Raw genomic sequence first — 21,604 nt, forward strand, 5'->3', positions numbered from 1 at the left:
AAACAGCCTCTCTACCCCTTTGGGGTAGGGGTAAGGTCTGCGTACATACTACCCTCCCCAGACCCCACTTGTGGGATTTTCCTGGGTTGTTGTTGTTGTTGTTTTAGTCATCAAATTACAGTAATTTGCCCCAATGGATTTTAGTTATATACGCTAATACTCAATATAATTTGACTTGTATAATAGATTAGTTACCATTTCTACCAGGTTATCAATTTGTTGATATGCAATATATCGTAATGTTTTTCTCTCTTTTCTTTCCAGTTTATCCTTTCGAAGAGAAAAGGGAAAGGAAAAACCAGTCTACATCATTATCTACTCTAACCACTTGAAAATTCCTACTACCGTAAAAACAACTATAATAATCAATAAAACTAGAATAGGGATCATCATACTTAAGCTTCCGAAAAGAATCACAACCCTTATAACAGTTTTACACATACCAATTAGCTAGTATACAATGATCAAGCTACAACTTTCATACAAAATTCTATTAATCCGCGATCCCACAAGCAAGACTCACCTTAGAAGAAAATAAGGATCAAAAGAATCCCAAGCTGACTCATCAATGATCTTTTGGCTAAAATCACACGAACCTTCACCGATCATCTTGTCGTGTAACTTAACCACCAATGAGAATAAATTAGATAAAAATGGGTTGGAAAGGAACGGTTGTATGGCCTCACCAATTTCTTGAACTTCAGGGAGCATCAACTTTCTATCTTCTGGTTTCCCCTTAAAAATACAGTTTGACAAGGCATAAAAGGCAAGTAAATTTGCATAGAGAGGTAAGAAGGCATCTTTATGGTTACCAACCCCACCAATCCAATCAGCGCCTCCCTGTGCAACAACGTAGTCTTTGGCAAATAGTACCAACTTCTGCGCAAACCTCCTTCTCCAGTTCTGCAAAAAGTCTTTCACCTCATGTACGTTACAGGGTTCAACTAACAAAAATCTTGAAGCTGGAAGCTTCTCCAAATGAAAACAGCATATCTGGCAGATCAACAGTTTTTCTTCATGATGGTTGTCAATCTCCTTGTCAAAGACACGTTTGACAAGATCTCCTTCTGAAATAAAACAAGCATGGTTAGCAGAACCTAGAACCCTGCGGCAAAGGAAATCAAGGTAGTCAAGACAATGACCAAAAATTGATGAGAGATGCTTGAAGCTCCTCTCAATCACTTGCTCTACTTGGATTGGGACCACTCCTGTCACGAAGCTTCTTTCAGATCTTTTAGATGTAAGACAATTCTGGACATCTAAGGCGAGTTTTCTCCTAAGATTCTCATCTTCATCCTCAAGAAGCGTAATGCATGAAAACCATAAATCCAGGATTTTATGGGCATACATATTAACCACCTTTTCTTGCTTGAACGGGGAGCAGAAATTGCTATCAGGAATTTGGCTATTGTAGACTGAAGGACCAATAACTTCGGCTTGATCCAACAAACCAGATGCTATCATAGACTCCGCAGCCGCCCTACGCATGTTTACAGGCTCTGAGGCATCAGTGTGTTGTTCAATTAGGTCTACATAATAGCTGATGCACTCGTAAAAGACAGATAATTTAGATGGATCAGATGGATCATGGGGGTTAAATTGACCAGCTTTGACATTTTGCAAATCTACAACTGAAATACTAAGCGAGCTAGCAACTTGCTTTATACAAATCCCCATGCAACAAAGAAGCATCTCTCGAGTCTTTGAATGCCTAGTCACCTTGTATAAGGAAACCACCTTGTCCCAGAACTGGAGCACTGACTCGCTACCCATATCACCAAAAAATTTAGGATCTGCACATTCTTCTCCATTATTATGATACTCCTGCTGACTCCAGCTGTAGATAATCTTCAGAATGTAGTTCAAACATTTATGGTTATTGTCCAACGTTAAAAGATTCATCACACTGGTCTGGAGATCAACGCTGGTGAAGCAACTTCTCTTTATCTCATTATATTCTGGTGACTTGAGAAATAAAAGAAACCACTTCAGTGTTGCAATCCGAACTTCATATGAAGTGTCAGAGATCGAACGTATTAGCCTTCCCTGGAATCTGCTGAAAGAAATTTCATTTACAGATATCTTTGATAAGTTTGAACCAGAAGGAGGGCCTCCTGATGGTATTAACGGATACTCTTCAGCAACTTCTTTAGATGTTTGGTAAACACAATTAAAATATGAACTTGCAGCTTGCTTCCGAAGTTCTGAGATGGTTGGATCAAAATATGTTGGTGCACAAACCACTCCTAAATCTAAACATTCTGAAGATAGCCGCCAAAGGAGGTTCCAAATGACATCAATATTTTTGCTCATTTGACATGTTCTTGCAACACTTAGCATGCTATCTAGCACCTTCAAAAAGCAGCTGTTGATAATTGGGCAAGGACATTGCTCAGGACTCCCAATACATGAGCGTGAAGCAAGAATATGTATCAATTCAGCAAGAATATTATCTTTTTTGGAAACATCAGGTAGATCTCTGCAGTTTGTGTCGATAAGAGAGTTCAACTGTAATAACATCCCATGAAGTGAATTAAAAGAGCTATTTACTCTAATGGAAGAGAGAGAGACGTCAGAATTCTCGACGTGCTCGCCAGCGCCCGGTAACTCAGAGGCAATATTTAGGAGGACAAGTGGAAGCTTTTCATTAGACACTAAACCTGTTAGAGCTCTTGATGCGAAAACACGGATACGAAGATTGCTCTGGACTGAGCATTTCCTGATGAGTGGCATGAACAGGAAAGGATCCTGGGGATCTCCAGCTTCACTTGCAATTGGAGAAGGTTTGAGTCTAGATAAGAGAATCAGGACTGGACATAAGCTGGGGTGCACAACTTTAGCCATGCTGGACCTTAAATGTTCAGATGATCCGTCCAAAAGTGACTCAGTTGCAATTTTTAGCTCATTAAATAAGAACGAATGCAAGGGAGGGTACCTACACGACAAACAGCCAGGAAAGTGATTAGAGAATATTTGCTTTGGCATGAGCGAATAAATGTGTTTTCCTTAAACAAGACATAGCATCAATCATACCCACAAATGAAACAACTAGTGGACATAAGAACAGAATCTCCATAAGCCAGAAATAATGATGATTGATTACTTTGTCATCTTCTACAGAATCACAGATTCAATTTCCTAAAATCAAACACTTGGTCCACACTTCAGAAACAATAGAAGATACATGACAAACGCAATCAACATATAGTACTGTTCAGATATACTCCCTCCGTTTCAAAAAAAATGAACTTATTTCCTTTTTAGTCAGTTTCAAAAAGAATGAATCCTTTCAAAATTTGAAAAAAAAATTTAACTTTAAAATTTCCCTTTTACCCTTAATGAGATGATTTATAGGTTATAGCCACACAAATATTTATGGGTTATTTTAGATCACAAGTTTCAAAAGTCTTCTCTTTTTTCTTGAACTCCATACCCAGTCAAATATGTTCAAAAAAAATTGAAACGGAGGGAGTATGCATCAAGCCAACAAAAAATGAGTAGAAAAATTATGTTTTAAGATTTAAAACCTTACACAAACCAAAGAAACTAAAAAAATATTTTTAGGGTTGGGGGCGTATTTGCGGGTCATTTTGGGGGAAAAGGAGCATGTGAATGTAATCAGCATACATGTGAGCTTTTATCCATGTAGCATGTTCATAGTATGAATGACTTATTTCTAAGTTACAGGAAAAGCATACATTTTTTGGAATCTAATATGTCAAAATAAACATCAGGAAATAAACAGATTCAAGAGTATGAAATTTTGAAGGGGAAAAAAGAAATACAGTTTCTTGTAATATACAGGCCAAAATATCAAGAACAAAACAAACTCAAGATTACCAAAATAAAAAGGAAATTATGTATTATTTATATGCTTGCAACATTCCACTACTAATTTATAGGTTAATTAAAGATAGACTTGTTGGTTCCTTATGGTCATTTCTTGATTTTACAAAGTTCAAATAAACCAAAACATGAAGGCATACTATGGGAAAGTAGTTTAAACTGTAGAACAGGATTTTTAAATTTACATTTGTTGACATCATTCATGTACAATGGACCAAGAAAAGTAGCTGAACAGTGTGAGTCGCAGTCACTTCATTCTTCCCAAGTCAGTTAGTGCAGTCAGGCAACAAGATAATCAATGTGGGCAATCATTAGGTGATGAAACATAATTTGACCAATGAGCATGATCGCTCCAAGTAATAAGGCTTTGACGAGAAGACGAGTTTTATCTGATTTTCAAATGTGAAAAGCACTTTTTCCTTCAATTGCAAGAAACGATACAACCATACAGCAAATATAAACAATAACTTAGCAGAAGAATGTGAGCAAACCTCGATGAAAAATAAGACAGCATATAGATAACTACAAGTGGTCTAATAGAAGCATATAACACAAAGCATATATTATGATAAATAAAGATCAGAAGAGACCCATCCTGTTATACCTATGAAAGAATTCAAGCCCTGTTATAGCACGCCTGACTGATGCTCGCTTGTGTACATTCAAAAATCCAATCATGCGACGAACCAAAGCAGTATAAGCAAGACAGGCACTGTTCCGTATCTCCCAGTGTGGAGAAGAGAAACACCGTATCGAGATAATCAAAGCCTCAGCAGAAAAACCCGATGTATCAGTTGCTAGGTTGGTATCATTAAAAGCAACTTTAAGGACATTGAAAGCATGCACAGTAGGAACAACACCCTCATCTCGAATCTTCGAAATCCTTTCAGCATCATATATATCAGGGGCAACTTCAGAAAAATTAGCTGGACTTTTTGCCTCCACAAAACCATTGCAGGCATCAGCACTGAAACTGTTTGTTTCAGTATGATCTGTTAAAGACTTATTAGCAACATCTATTAACCATCGTAATGCCCTAGGCAAAAGCCTTTTTGGTGTGCCCTGCGGCTCTGAAAGGAAGAAAGCAATAAATGCTGCAGGAATACCAGCACTTCTCCTTAGGAGATCATCCACTGTTTGTCCCTTGGCTACTGTTCGTTCCATAAGTTGCTCCATCCAAGACTCAGTCAACTTACAAAGTCTGAAATAACGAAAAGCAACCTTAGCAAATGAATTCAGAATGCATGTCGTTTATCTTTGTAGTAAACTCTGCTATAATCCTAACAATGAAAGTCCAACATCGTCAAATGCAATATGGCACGAATTCAAATCCATCAATTTCCTAGTCGTCATAGGTAACAGCAGTTATCCGTTAGAGACTACTATAAACAGACACCAAACAGAAAATCAATAGCCAATCTTCAGATAAAAAGTTATCAAGCTGGAGAAATGGTGTCAAACGAAAGTCTTCCTTTCTGATAATTTTAAAAAGAGAACGGCATCAGTCCACCTATCATACCTGTTACACCTTTTTTCAAACTTTCTGCATCTGCAATATTTTTTTTTCATTTTTCAATTTTCTTTTTTTCTTGAAGGGCATGCAAGGGAGGGATGAGAGTTGGACGAAAACAGCCGTAAAATTGGTATCTCCAAAGAAACAGGAATTGGAAAGAAAAAACAAATAATAGACTTGAATAACAATAACAAGATAGAAATGAGTTAACAAGAATGCCTTATCTACTGAACGCAGGTCAACACCTCTGTCATGAAGCAAACAACAAACTAAATTATCTACAGCACAATATTCAGATATCTCCTTTTTCCTCTGCATTGACAAGACATGAGTGAGCTTTCTTACAAGTGCGTGACAATGAGTTTTAAGAGATTTAAATTTAAATCTATCTTTCATTATTCCCTTACTAAACTCTGATTGCAATCTAACAACAAAGATTCAAAAAGTTAACTCCAACCTTCTCTTAGAGGTGATATGACAGAGGAACTAAAAAACTTTAAGATGTCACCTACTGCCATTAACCTGAAGCAAGATTGGAAGCGTCACTATTTTGGCTCTCCTTTTCCTTTCAATTTTTGCTTGCTCTGTCGCTTTAAAGCTTACAAGCTACTCAGGCTCACGAATTTTCAATGTTACTTGCTCAAGCAGGGAAGTGAGCTGAGCTCAATCTCACTAATTTTGAGCTCACTTCATCGCAAGCAGAACTCGATCTCTTTGATACCAGGCTCTGGTTCATAAAACCCAATAGGACGGAGAATTCCCTTTCTAGTCCTCTTTTTTGGGTTGTTTTTCTCCCTTTCCACGTGGGGAAAACCCAAAGAACAAAGGAATATACCCTAGACCCTCTCAAGTTCTCCTCCTCTCCTCTTAGCTGCAGCCCACTGAAGGAGTTGCAGTACTCGCGGGTTTGCTGATTACTAGTACTGGATTCTATCACTTTCTTGGTGTCTGCTTCCCCACCTCTCTGTACTAGCAATCTGCCCAAGGTTCCTCCCATTGAAATTGGTGAGTCTTAAATGAAAATGAGAATTTTAGTGTTTAGTCATTTTCAGGAATTAACAAACAGATAGATGAAAAGGAGATGTCCGCTGTGAAACCACAGCATCATTCAGTTTTCTAATTTTAGAGAGAAATTATCTTAAGCTACACCAAGATAAGCATGCCGCTTACAGCCTTGGCACTGGAATTCCTGCAAAAAAACTAAGCATGTCGAAAACATGATTGCACATATAAAAATAGAATCCAGTACACATACCTTGAATCATTCGAACAAAGTAATCGATTGCAAAGAGCAGTAAATCCAGCCCTTGTCTTATCAATAGCACCATTATGCTTCATTTTCAAAAGGACTTCCAAGAAGTGGTTGCCAATTACCTCGAGTTGTTTCAGATCAAGCATTGCGCCGGACGTCATATTGGATAAATCAGTTTCATGAACAGCTTGAAAACCTGATTCAGAAACATCTGAAGTAGGTAAAGGAACCTTTCTTATTATTGTTCCCAAAAGAAGGCTCACCTGAAACAATGTAGATGAGAAGATATGATCCTTCTGGAAATTTTAAGAATATAAACTTCATATAAAGTAGTTGATCACAATCTACGATTCCTTCTTTTTGTTTTTTTAAATAACGTTGGTGTCTCGGCCAGCTTGAGTACACCTCGACTATTCCATCGAGTACCTACTACCTCCCACTAACACAAGTACCGGATAACTTTACCCACTAAGGCCTATGCAGATGAGAAGAAATCAACTAGGGTCTGTTAGGAAAGCCACCCGGTAATTGGAATCGGTGTAATTACTAGGGTAGTAATTACACAGTATAGTAACTACAACAACTTGTTTGTTTGTCATAACGTAATTACAGTGTAATTACAAGCGTACTGTTTGGTTGCACAAATATAATTACACGGTTAGATTAAATTTTAAATGAAGTAATTGTCAAAACTTAAAAGTTAATATAATAAATATATGCCTATAAATAATTTTTTATAAGTATAAATAATATTAGATTTGGTATTTAAGATACATATTTTTTCTTAAATGTGAATTATATATTTATAACTAATATTGTAAAATAATTGATATATATTTTTCAAATTAATAATATTTAGTTTAATAAATTATAAGAACTAAAAACATACGTTTTGTAACAACATCATGGAATGCATGTTTGATAAAATAAATCAATATTTATAAATATAATATATAACACTATTCAAATGTTTGACAAAACTAATCTATCAATTCTATGCAATATGTAATAATAGGCCAATACTACTAAAACAAGTAATTAGAACCATAAATATAACACAACTTCAAAATCCAAAAAAAAAATAGTTTAACATATGTTAAATTCCAACATAATAAAAATAAGTTACAATACAACTTAAGATTAGGAAACATAATAAGTTCTTAACTTCATTCAACAACGAAATTCTACTTTAATGACCTCACTCATTATATACCAAGTTTGTTAATGACTCATTATTTCTAATATTAGGAGGTGTAGTTTCAAAAACTAGAATAATAACGCAGATACGCTAACTAAAGAAAATAAAACAGATAAGAAATAAAATATACTAGCAATTACATAGAATCACAAGAAGTAAAGGTAGAGAAATAAAAGATAAATAATGTATAAAGAAAAATATATTTTAAAATTTAAAAAGAAATTAAAAAGTAAAAAGAAATAAAAATAATGGAAATAAAAAGTTATAAAAAAATTAAAATAAAATAAAAACAAAAAGGAAAGAAATTAAAAAGTAACTTTGTAATTGCACAGTGTAATTACCACCAATTCTCACCTCCCCTTGAGAACCGGAGAGTGTAATTATACCTCCCCAATTACATGCTGACCAAGTAATTAGTTGGCAAGACAAACATGTCAAACTGTGTAATTATACCCAATGACACTCAAATCCAATTCCTAGGTGGCTTTCCAAAGAGGCTCCTAATGTTTATCATTGCAGCTTCAGCCACACAAAGGTTGTAAAGGTTGTAATAGAGGGGGGGAAGGGTAGAAAATGCATTCTCTTGCCATCAGTTGAACTAAGAACTATAAAGTCGGCCTGAGTACAAAGAAGCAAGGAAAAAAATAATGACAGCACAAGAATGAGTGATGACATAATTTAACCATCAACCTCATATAAGATCTATTAATTAGTTAGCTACTTGGACAAATGGGATAAATAGCCAGTTTCTATACCTCTTTCATAGCAAGCCAACAACCAACCATAACTATCTGCTCAGTTTGCCTGCCATCCCGCACCACTTTTGTATTTTCTACCTTGTCTGAGGTAGATAGGGACTCATCCATCTCATGAGGAACCTCTAACAAAAGAGCATCATCATCCATTTCCTCCATATCATCAGGTAAGTACCAAGCATCAGCAGATACCACCCAAAGGGCCAATGAAGTTATCCGCATGACCAACTCCAATATCTTCTCCAATACCACTTTCATTTCGGATATACTGCAGACTACTGCATCCGAATCCCAGTCCAGTTCCTCAAAAGTATATCGAAGAGCAAGCAAAGCACCATGAACAAAGCTGTCCCTACATGCTTCTGAGAGATCCTTCTCTCCAACCTGAACAACCGCATCCAACCAATCAATCAGTGATCTTAAATACTCTATTGCTGGAGGTGCAAACTTACAAGCCTTATTCTCCCCATTTAGCAGCTTCAACAGTGGTTGTGGAGAGACATCGTTAGATGAGGCATTAACAACCCAACCAAGATCCAAAACATACTTTCTGAATATAAGTCGTAAGGTCAAAGCTCCAGCATCACTCTCTCTGACACGTGGACTACAGACTAGCTTCTTAGCCCAAACAATTGCTTCACTAACCCTGACCTGGCTATCAATTCCAGGAAGAGGGGTAGGAAAATGCAGCAGAATACGAAAAGAACTCTCTCTAAGTCGGTCCCAACTATCAACAATTGATCCAACCAGCAACAGAGTTGATTCAGGTAAAAGAAGCCCCTTATTGTAGGGATAAAGACAGAATTGAGGAGAAACAGCATCAATGTTTCCTTCTTTTGAAAGAACAATAGACCAAACATTTAGCATTATCAATAAAAGCTCCATTGCCATTGTCTTTCTCTCATATGGAGCAGATGGGTAGCACGAAAAGAACAGAAAGCAACTCAACCACTTCATAAAGTTAAAAAGTTCATCTGCCCTGTCTTCAAACATATCCCCTGTTCCTTTGGCAACAAAATTTCTCCTTGTGTCTTTATGTGCAAGGGGTTGCCAACCTCCCTGCTTAACCTGCCTCTCCAATGCTGTTCGAACCCGGGAAAAGAACTTCCTAAATAAGCTTGTCCACTTCATCTGGAAAGCAGTTGAGCAACATCTCATGTTCAAAGGAACTGCTACCTTCATCAGACTGAGTTCCAATGACGATGGTAAACTTGCGGTCTTTGGATTTACGAACAGAGATTCTGCTGCATCAATCCGAAGCGACTCATCAATATGGGTAAGTGCCAAAACCAGATATTTCACTGGGACTTTAACCTCAATCCCCTTAATGCAGGCAACAGCATCTCTATTTTCCAAGTTCAGCTCCATGTCCTCCGTGGATGACAAAGAATTATTAGACCAATCAATATCCCCTTCCAGCAAAGCAAGTAAACGAGAAACCTTAAACAATGAAACTAAAACAGCCACGCGCTCTTCAAGCGCAGGAGTCACACCCCTAAAATCCAGCTCAGTAAGAAATACTTCACCATTGTCCCCGCCACATCCAATGCCAATAAAAGCAAGCATAGGAAATATAGCATCAACATCCAGTTCAAGAACTACTGGCAATGCATAGGTGTTAAGATTTGAGCGGAGTTTTGAATGTCCAGAAACTAGGCCAGACAAAAGTGGAGGCAGGCAATGACCTCTATATTTGTTGTACCCACTTTCAACACCATCACTACTCCAATACTCATCACGCAAACACTCAAGGAAACACTTGAGGAATGTTGTTAAAGCACAGCACACGTCATCATCAATGTATGCCTTTATCGTTTCAAACAACAGATCTGGTCTCATACTTAAAAGTGTCCTTGCGCCCAGCCTCTTGATAAGGGATGCTAAAGGAACGTATCTTCCTTTACAACGTGGTCCCAGCCGAAGAAGATCAAAAGCAACCTTCCTCATAAACAATTTGAATGTATCACTACCCTCTACCCAGTGCAGACTAGCCTGAATGTCTAAGAAGAGATCAAAAATAAGATGCACTTGTTTGACCGTTTGGCTCAGAGGATCTTCCAAATTATTCCACACTATTTGCAACAACCGTGTCCCAATGTCCTCAGAAATGGGATCATAATTTATTTCACGACTTCCATTCTTATCTAACATCGACGTTTTAACCTGCTGCAGGCAAATCTGCATCACAGTCAGAGCATGAAAATTGAAGTGACTGTCAATTGGATTCTCACAAAAATTACAAAGCTCAGGCAAAATCCCATCATAAAGAATCATCTTGATTGATTCCTCGTTATCATTTGATATAAGAAACCCAATATTCAATACTATCCTCGAGACTGCAGTTAAAATACCTCGAATCAAACAAAGTCTGCTCAACGACAAAAACTTACTTAATTCACCAATCAAATCGCCCTTAAACGGGATTTTATTAACTACATCCTTAAATTCAAACTCATCATACACAATTTCACTCTCATTAAAAATTCCTTCCATAATAAACAATCCAAGCTCTTGAGGACTAAGACAAACCTGTAACGCTGCGCAAAAACTCACCCCTGCAGCCACTAAACAATCCCTAGAAAATGATTCTGATCTCAAAATACTCAAAACAGTAATCAAAATTCTCTCCAGAAAAACACAATTATCACCTGCAGCATTAACAAACTTCAAAGGAAATCGTTGAAGCAAGTAATACATACACGAAAGTGCTTCATTGCATTGTTCCATTACGATAGGTGACGGTCTAGAATAATTCTTCAGCTCTTCTAATACCTCGCTTAACCCTAATACAACATTTAAACTAACCAAAACCCCACATTCTTCAACAATTTCAACTAAGTACCCTAATTTTGGTGTGCTCATCATAGACAACGCTGCTCTAGAAACACAAAATCTCTTTCCTTTTTCGCCATATTCTTCGCAAAGTTCACGAAAACAGTTTCGAATTAAGTTATGAAAATTCTTGCATTTGACAAGCACGGTGAGTAAAGTTCTATGCAATGGCTGTGAATTTTCTAGAAAGAGAATTTCTAGGTAAAATCTGGAAGCTGTAGATATTGATGACACGTCAGCATTGGGGTTTAAGAGTAATTCGGCGAAAGCTGAAGCGAGGTTTTTAGCGTGAGTGAGCTGAGAGTATGTGGATGATAAGGAGGTGAATTGTTTGAGTTCGGTGTAGAAGCGAGTGGAAGGTGTTTGATGAAATGCGTCACTGAAATTTTTGGGAAATATTACGGCACTGTAAGTGTAACGATGACGATGCTGTAAGGCTCTCCATTTAGCTGACATATCGGTATTTCGGTATTTGGATTAAACGGAGGTTATGTCACCGGAAGTTTGGCAACGGCGACTTTGGTGGTTCTTTGCCAGGGTTGTTTGGGGTTCAAGAAGGGTTTTTTGGAGAATTGTATAGTAGGGAAACGAATTGACCAACGTACCCCTGCACATTTGTTTATTTTCTTTTCTGTTTGAACTTTGAAGCGTCGTATGATAAAATTTCCAGCGAATATTGGCAATTAGAAGCCATAGAATTTTAAGATTAGGAAATCAGTAAAAGCAATGTCAAATAATTTGGTTGATGAACCTTACAAACTTGACTGATCATGGACATATAACCTAAAGATGTCACATTGATTGACAGTAAGGGTGGCAAACGGGCAGGTCGGGTCGGATATGGGACGGGTCAAAACAGGTAATGAGAAAACGGATAGATTATCCGACCCGACTCATATTTAATACGGATAAAAAAGGGTTAACCGACAGATAATATGAGTAACCATATTATTCATGGTTTCATGAATATGATCACTTTTGGAAGAATTCCTAGTCTCCCAAACTTGAGGAACCCTCAATTTGAGGTTTTACAATTGTAAAAGTTAAACCCATCAGTTATCCATTGGTTATCAATTTTCTAAACGGATTTTTACCTAGTTATACTATATTAGAAACGTATTTACCTATGTTCTCTGTGTTTTTTAGGTTTTAATAAGTATCTAGGTTTTTCTTAAAAATTGTATAGGCTCCCACCTCATTATTAGTCCCTTCAATTAAGGGATTCAATTATATCCTTCCCATTTTTTCCCTTTCCTCTTCTCTCTCTCTCTTTTTTATATCAGAATCCTTTAATCTACGCCAAGTATCTCCATCTTCTCTCTTCCCACTATTGCTGATAACTTTATATTATTAAAAAATCATTAATTGTATCGTTCTTTTGCTAGAAGACTAGATAACACTGAAAATGAAGAAATGAAGAAATATTAAGGAATTTTATGATAATTGTATGATAACTGTATTATAATTATATTTAAAATTGTATCAGATACATCAATACTAAAATATAATTGTATTATACTTGTATCCCAATTGTATCTAACTTTTATCTGATACATTAATACTCAAAATAATACATGATATAATACTAATAAATTAATATACAATTATCATACATTTGTGATACAAACTGTGAAATTCGTCATGAACTCACAACTGCTCGTAACAATATACGATGAATATATTATTATATACATTTATAATACAATTCCTACAACAATTATGATACATATACAATTATAATATAATCGCGATACATTTATGAAGAATTCTGATACAACTCTGATCTTCATATTCATTAAGTTTCAATCATAACTCTTCACTAAAAATCTAATATGATCGTATTATAATTATATTAGTATTGTATCGAGTATTATTTTGGGTATTGATGTATCATATATAAGTCACATACAATAAAGATTTTAGAAAGAAAGAAAACAAGATTCAAAACTTACTCACATCTTGATTCTAGTGCAATATTCCGAATATCGTTTCCATTGTATCAAGGCAAAAATCATCTCACGCAAACTCTTCTCGCCGCATTCAAACTATATGAACACATCTCGCAGTCACATCATACTCATCACGTAGCCATCCAGTCACGAATTCCACTCATAGGGACACTACCGGACGTATAAGTCCAAAAGCATGTGCTCACACAATCAACATCTCTACGCTCAAGCGGCAGTCAAAACCTGGCCTCAAGTCCTCCAGACTGTCCCATCATCAGCGCACTGAAATCACATCTTGCACCTCATCTATGGAATCACAAGTCGTCGATGCACAGCTGATACCGAGCGCTCACATGCACATACGAATGCGTAGAAGGAATTCAAAGAGTTATGCTTCAAGCTGAATAAATGTCGCACGATAAGAAGGAAAGATGGGAAGTATATTCTAAATGTCTTGTAGCCTCTCAAAGATAGGTATGGACGTCATCATACCGATCTGCAATACTCTACTAGACACTTGCTCATGACTTGTAGAACCAATGAGCCTGGGGCTCTGATACCAATCTTTTACGATCCAAAATCCACCAATCGTGATGGCACCTAACCCAACCCACTAGGTAAGCCAACTAATAACTATCCAATTCCAATGAAGTCAATCAGTCAATTAAATAGAGAAGTTAACTGAATTTTATACATTCTCCAAGGACTGGTAGTACAAATCATGAGCTTCTAAGAATAGAGTTTACAAAACCGATATAAAATAAATACATCATCTATTTGAAAAGTACATAAATAGAATTTTATAAATCTAAGGCTACCGTGAACAAGCGGCAGCTACAACAGGGATGCATGTACATCTTCAAATCCAGCTCTCATCGAACACAGCAACAACGACAGCCAACATCTGCACGCAAGGTGCAAAAGTGTAGTATGAGTATAACCTACCTCATGTACTCAATAAGTAACAAACCTAACCTTAGGTTGAAAATTGTGATGAGCTGGAACATAGGTCGGGTCTAACACCAATAACCAACAACAATTCATAACAATGTAAAACAAATAATAAAATAAGTAACTTGAAATTTAAACTGCTCAACTTTTCATAATTTTCGAAAATAGTTCTGTTTTTCAAGTATATCAGTGAAACCCCAAATACTTTATCGAAATCGTCGAGAAAAAATATGATAGTTTGAAAACTGTAATTTTTTCAAAAATCCTTTCCACAATAAATAAGATGTTTCATTTTCTTTCCAGATATCAAGTGTGAAATACCTCTCTATGCCCACATATCAATGTGTGTAATAAGTCATGAATGACGTGATACCGTATAGCATAAGGAAAAATGCATCTTTATGCCTGTATGTAATGTGTGCATGCAAATGCCATGTATCTTAGAGATGAATCGTCTACTCACACTCTCAGAGTACTTAATCTCAATGTCTCACACTTTCCACTCATAAATGCTCAACCACTCGGTACTGTATAGGCCCATACAGCCCAGGGAAGATCCATCCCGGAATATATACATCACTGATCATCAGTCACTCAGTACCGAGGAATGCCAATCCGGCCCCATGGAGAAGATCCATCTCCAGGTATATCAATGCTTCAGACAAGATCCATGTCCAAGGAAGATCCATACCTCAATATAATCAATATCCCTCACTGGGGGGGTGTACAGACTCCGGAGAGGCTCCTACAGCCCAAGTACTATAATCTGCACGGACAAATCACGTTCCATAGTATCAATATCAGAATCCGCACGGACAACTCACGTGCTATAGTATCAATATCAAAATCCGCACGGACAACTCACGTCCTGCACGGACAACTCACGTGCTATAGTATCAATATCCTCACAATCAGGCCCTCGGCCTCACTCAGTCATTAGCCTATCCTGTCTCACTCACGAGCTCAAAATATCATGAAACTAGCCCGCCAACAATGTTATGATGTGTCAATAAATAATAGCTGAGACTAAGATATGATATGAATGCATAAATATGACTGAGTATGAAATATCAATGAAATCAGTAAGGTGACAGCAAGAAACGACCACTATAGGTCCCAACAATATCGACATAAAGCCTAAACATGATATCTAGCATGATTGACAACTCAATTACTTTATCACATGGTGAAAACACAGATATCAACAAAATAGGACCACTATACATTGCCTTGGAAACAACAGAGTCATAATTCACAGGGTGCACGCCAACACGCCCGTCACCTAGCATGTGTGTCACCTCAACATCAATCACATAGCATGTAATTTGGGGTTTCATACTTTCAACACTAAGTTTGGAAGAGTTACTTACCTCGAACAAGCCAATTCCAATACCGAGCAAGCCAAACGATGCTCCAAAAATTCTATCACGCGTGTAGCGACCTTCGAACGGCTCAAAACTAGCAAAACGCAACTCAAATACATTAAATAAAGCCCAAGGAAATAATTTCAAATGATAAAAATCAAATCCTAAATCAAATCCCAAATCCGACCAAAAATCACACTCGGGCCCGCTTCTTGGGACCCGGCAAAACTCACAAAATTCGATAACTCATTCAATTATGAGTCCAATCATACTAGTTTCACTCAATTTTGACTCCAATTCGATGTTCAAAACTCAAAAATTCATATTATGAAACTTTAGGCCAAAACCCCAATTTCCTCTTTAAAATTCCTCAACTAAAAGCTAAAATTGAAGATAGATTCATGAAATATAACCAAAACTGAATAGAGAACACTTACCCCAATTCATATGTTGAAAATTGCTTCAAGAATCGCCTCAATCCGAGCTCCATAGCTCCAAAAATGTAAAAATGGCTGAAACCCTCGAAATATAGTACTTTATAATCTGGCCAGGCATTTCTCTATGATATCGCGGACAAACTAACGTGATACCGAAGCACAAAATTTTTCCAGCACTTTTTTATTCTATGCAATTGCAGCCATTCTCCCGCAATCGCGAAGAACAATTTTTTCCAGTAGCCTTCTCCAACTCTTCCGGATAGCCTCTAGTATAATGGTCATAACGTTTTGTACAAAATTTCAAATTACAATTGGTTTGAGTTTCTGAAAACTAGACATCAAGGTCTACAACTTTAATTTTTAATCACCTCCAAATTCTTTATAGACTATAAGATATAAGCTTCCAAAGTCGGGCTAATGCAACAGAACATTTCCTCTACGTGATCGCGTAAGACCTTCCGCGATCCCAAAGCACTAGCCTTTTTTCCATTTTTCTCTTCGTTGTCGCGACCAGAACCATGCTATCGCAATGTACACTCCTGTAGTCAAAAACCAGCAACTAAAAATGGCCAATAGTCCGAAATTACCCCGAAACTCACCCGAGCCTCTCGGAACCCCGTCTGAACATGCCAACAAGTCTCAAAACATATCATGGACTTAGTAGAGGCCTCAAATCACATCAAACAATGCTAAAAATACGAATCACACCTCAATTCAAAATCAATGAACTTTAAAATTTCAAACTTCCACAACCGATGATGAAACCTATTAAATCACGTCCCATTGACTTCAAATTTTGCACACAAGTCACATTTGAAATTACGGACCTGCACCAACTTCTGGAATCAGAATCCGACCCCGATATCAAAAAGTTCACTCTCGGTCAAACTTTCTAAAATTTTAACTTTTGCCATTTCAAGCCAAATTCTACTATGGACCACAATTCGGACGCGCTCCTAAGTCTAAAATTACCCAACGGAGCTAACAGAACCATCAAAAATACAATCCGAGGTCAAATACTAAAAAATTAAACTTTGTCACCCCTTTCAAATTTAAAGCTTCTAGCAGAGAATCATTCTTCTAAATCAATTCCGAATAACCTGAAAACCAAAACCGATGATTCACATAAGTCATAATATATCATACGGAGCTACGCATGCCCTCAAACAACCGAGCGAAGTGTAAGTGCTCAAAACGACTGATCAGTTTGTTACATGAAGTCACCCAATCCATTAACTCATAAAAGCCCAAAAATAAAGCTCACCCTAGAAACAATGGAGTACTAAGCAGGCCATGTGGAATATTTATTTATAGTGTGTACATAAGTTGGGTCAAATCGAATTTTTTATTGGGAATCTTATGGGAATGTATACCAAAAAAGACACTATTTATTAATAACTAGCTATTCTAGTCATGCTACCAAAAAGTTAACGATGATAAGACAATTTTTTTTCAATGGATATTGTTGCAATTTGTTTAAAATAAATAGATGAGACAATATACAAATTTTGATGAAGTTTGATGGCGAGTTAGGATAGTTTAGAGTTTAAATTAATTACTACTAATATAAATTATTAAAAAAATAGGGAAAAAGATTTTTGTCATTGACATGGTTTGAATTCATTGAAAACATATAGATGAAGCAATATATAAAATTTGAGCAGGATTGGAGGTGATTTGGACTGATTTGGTATCAAAATTCGTAGTTAAAATCGAGTTTTAAAGATTCTTCTGCGACGCATGCATCAAACATGGATCTCACACACAGGTATACATGGATATATATATGATAAATATATGATACATATGTGATACACAAATGTACATAGTGTATCATCTTTTTCCATGTTCATTTTCTAATTTGAATTTTTAATTCAAACTACCTCAAAACTCTACGAAATCATCCCAAAACTGAGATTCAAAATCCTTAAGATACCCAATCTATTTCAACAACACACACTCAAAAGAAAGTAAAAAGTTGACCTTTTTTTGGCCACAGATGGATAATGGACTAATATTTGTAGCATTTGGCTATAGTAATATTTTATGAATTGGCCAATTTTCGTACTAACTTGCTTATGAGCGGACATAACTGGTAATTTTTCTTTTTTATTTACCAAACCAAACTAATTATGTTAATTTTTTATATTTATAACTCAAACCAAACTAACAAAAGTCATGTTTTTCAATCGTGATTTTTTTTTTCAGTTTTCTCGGTAAAGTCTTTATAGGACAAAACATGTAACTTGTGCTCCATCAGTATTTTTCAATCCTAGTAAAATTCAATAATTTAAGGTGCCTCTCAAAATAACACAATGGGCCATGTACTAAAATATAAATCACCAACAATAAAGATAGTTAAATCCCATAAAACAAGCACAATTATTAAGCCATAATAAAAATAAACATAATCTAAAAGTACTTAGTCATGCTAAATTAAGTACTGCTAATAAGTTTTAATTTCATAGCCGAACACTAACAAAATATTAAAATCAAGTTATGCATTTTACTGTCTAAATTAATTCCAAAAAAAAAGGACCAACACTATACTCATTTCTATTGTTAAATCAAATCTTTTTTTTATTTGAATTAGTAATTATTTGGTTTTGAATTGAGCTTTATTTAGTTACTGACATCTATGTATTATAAAACTTATTAGACCACTAAAAAAATTCTAAGTTCAAACTTAAAACGAAAAAGGGCCAAAACTACCCCTATCGTTTGCTAAATGGTTTATAAATACCCTCCGTTCATCTATCCGTCCAAAAAAACACACGACGTTAATTCTACTAACAAAAATACCCTCGCGACTAATGGTAGAATTGGTAGGTCTTTCATTTAATGACGTGGCAATATCTAACTGGGCCACGTGGCAATCTTTGACTGGAATAAAAATAAATATTATTTCAACTCATTTACCTTATCCGACCCATTTACAAAAATGGTGGTATTTATCACACCCATTCCCACTCATTTGACCTCCCCTTTCTTCTTTTCCAATCATAATCTGACGATAGCGACGAGAAATGCAACTTGGTAGTGACTAAAGAAGAGAGTAAATTGGGGGTAAAGATTCAGTTCTGGTGGTGACAAAAGAAGAGTACGAGAAATGCAAGTCGACTCATCCAATTTTCTTCTCTAACAAAGGAAAAACCATTTATAAATTGGAGCGACCTGGGTTATACTACTTCATCAGTGAAGTATCAGGACATTGAAGAGGGGTTGAAAATATAATCAAAGTTTTAGAACCAAAATCCCCTCCTCAATCTGCTAACCAGACTTCCCCAACTAGTAATGGTGCTACTGCTGCTGCTACTCCAACTGCAATGACGTTTGTGGTGTTATTCTTTAGAGCTCTTCTTTATTAGTTTATGAATTTTGAATATTCTATGTTTTTCAAGTTAGGTACTTTCTATTAGTTGATTATGAACTCATGGGATTTGTTTTTTAGGCTTCAATGTTGAAATAATTTATTTTACCAGACTAAATATGGGAAATAAATAAATAAAAATATAATTAGGTGGGTCAAATAAATAGGATCGGACCAGGTAAATGGGTAAAAGAAGACCCATATTTGATTCTTGGTCAATAATGCCACGTGGCTCAGTTAAAAATTGCCACGTCATTAAATGAAAGACCCACCAATTCTACCGTTAGTCGCGAGGGTATTTTTGTTAGTAGAATTAACGTCGTGTATTTTTTGGACGGATAGATGGACGAAGGGTATTTATAAACCATTTAGCAAACGATAGGAGTAGTTTTGGCCCTTTTCCGAATTTAAAATAATATGTCCAAATACAAAAACTATGAAAAACTTAAGACACAATTACAAATTATATTACAATAAGTACTTGTATGTATAAAATATTCTTAAAAATTATATACATGTAATGTCAAGTTAGTTTGTTTCGATTTGACTTTTTTTAATTTAATATCAAACCAAATTACTTATAATCGATTTTTTTCAATACGAAAATATTAGTCGGGGTTTTGTTCGATTTTAACTCGAATTATCAGTTTGATGTGTTTTATCAAATTTCTTTGAATATCTCTAAGTTTGATGATCGATTCTTGATATTTAATATTTTTTTGATTATTTGAGTGAGCGAACGAGTTTTTATGACACTCGTGTGCAGGTTTTGGTTGTAGCTCGAGGGGCTCGGGTGAGTTTCGAATGCGTTTTTGGATCGTTTGGAATTATTGGTGCCCAACAGTTGCTGGTGCAAGGTTGCAGGTCTCACGTTTGCGGCAACCTGATCGCAATTGCGAGCCTCGCATTTGCGATGTCAGGCTTGCAAATGCGAACATGGGCTGGGGGACTGATTTTCTCTTTTGTGAAGAACTCATCGCATTTGCGACCTTGGGAGGTCCATATTTGCAACTATATTTATCGTTTTTGCGAGGATTGGGATTCATGGACTGCTTCGCAAATACGAAGCATGCACCGCATTTGCGATGGCTAGGAACTTCGCAAATGCGAGGAGTTGTTGCGTTTGTGACTTTTGTAGGTCTCATGCACTGATAGCATTTATAATCAGTGTATTGCATTTGCGGACATCGCAATTGCGAACAAGAGTTTGCATTTGCGACATTTACAGTTTGGTAAAAGATAGAAAAATCGGGACTTAGCTCATTTTATACTTTTTCAACCCTAAGCTCCCTAGAGACTAGTTTTGAAGAACATTTTCTCCCTAATATATTGGTAAGCATCTTTAACTGCTTTTTCATCAATTTCAACTACTTTTCATGAATTTCTAATATCAAATCTATGAATTCCAAGGTAGAAATTAGGGGTTTTCGGTAGAATTTAGAGATTTTGTAAATTGAGATTTAGAGCTCGGATTGAGGTCGGATTTCAAAACAAATCACATATCTGGGCTCGGGGGTGAATGGGTAATCGAGATTTTGTCCGAATCTTGAATTTTGACCAAGTAGGCCTGGGGTTGACTTTTGATGACTTTTTTAAAAATGATCAAAATTGAACCTTTTTCATTCGTGGGTAGTTTATAGAGCTTATATTGGATTGTGCGATTGATAATTGGCTAGATTCAATTGGTTCAAGGGCTTGTTCAAAAGGCAAAGCCGTGGTTGATTGTGATTTTGATGCAAAAAGAGGCAGTGTCTTGGTTAACCTTGATTTGAGGGAAATAAGGTAGAATCGAGTCTATTTGCTATGTGAATTATGTGTTGGGGGCGGCGCACATGCAAGATTACAAGTGTATTTGCATGGGCCATGGGATAAGGATGCGGGGAATTGCCTTACTTATACCATGTTATTTTTTGAAATATTTCCTCCATGCCTAGATAGATTGTTAATTCCATAATTTCCGCTTCCATGTTATTTCATATATTGAGATTGTTGTGACATTGGACTATGAGAACGTGAAAATTGTTGATTAGTTGTTGACCCTAATTGTGGAAAGATTCACATATAATGAGCGGATTTTGATATTATTATGGAAGTTGAACTTGATTCCCACCTTGTTTGATATTGTGTTGTTATGAAT

The 21,604-nt window shown here is 36.2% G+C and overlaps 1 protein-coding gene across 1 annotated transcript; it reads right to left on the reverse strand.

The window, feature by feature from the left end:
- Positions 1-362: 362 nt before the first annotated feature.
- On the reverse strand, positions 363-12,048 carry LOC104222334 (uncharacterized). The gene is made up of 4 exons (XM_070155818.1): positions 8,565-12,048; positions 6,615-6,874; positions 4,451-5,047; positions 363-2,935 (listed from the first exon to the last, which is right to left on the reverse strand). Exons 1-4 carry the CDS (start codon positions 11,850-11,852, stop codon positions 520-522), a joined length of 6,561 nt encoding a protein of 2,186 aa, XP_070011919.1. The 5' UTR covers positions 11,853-12,048; the 3' UTR covers positions 363-519.
- Between the last annotated feature and the right edge of the window lie 9,556 nt (positions 12,049-21,604).

Source organism: Nicotiana sylvestris, chromosome 9, assembly GCF_000393655.2.
Source record: "Nicotiana sylvestris chromosome 9, ASM39365v2, whole genome shotgun sequence".
NCBI lineage: Eukaryota > Viridiplantae > Streptophyta > Magnoliopsida > Solanales > Solanaceae > Nicotiana > Nicotiana sylvestris.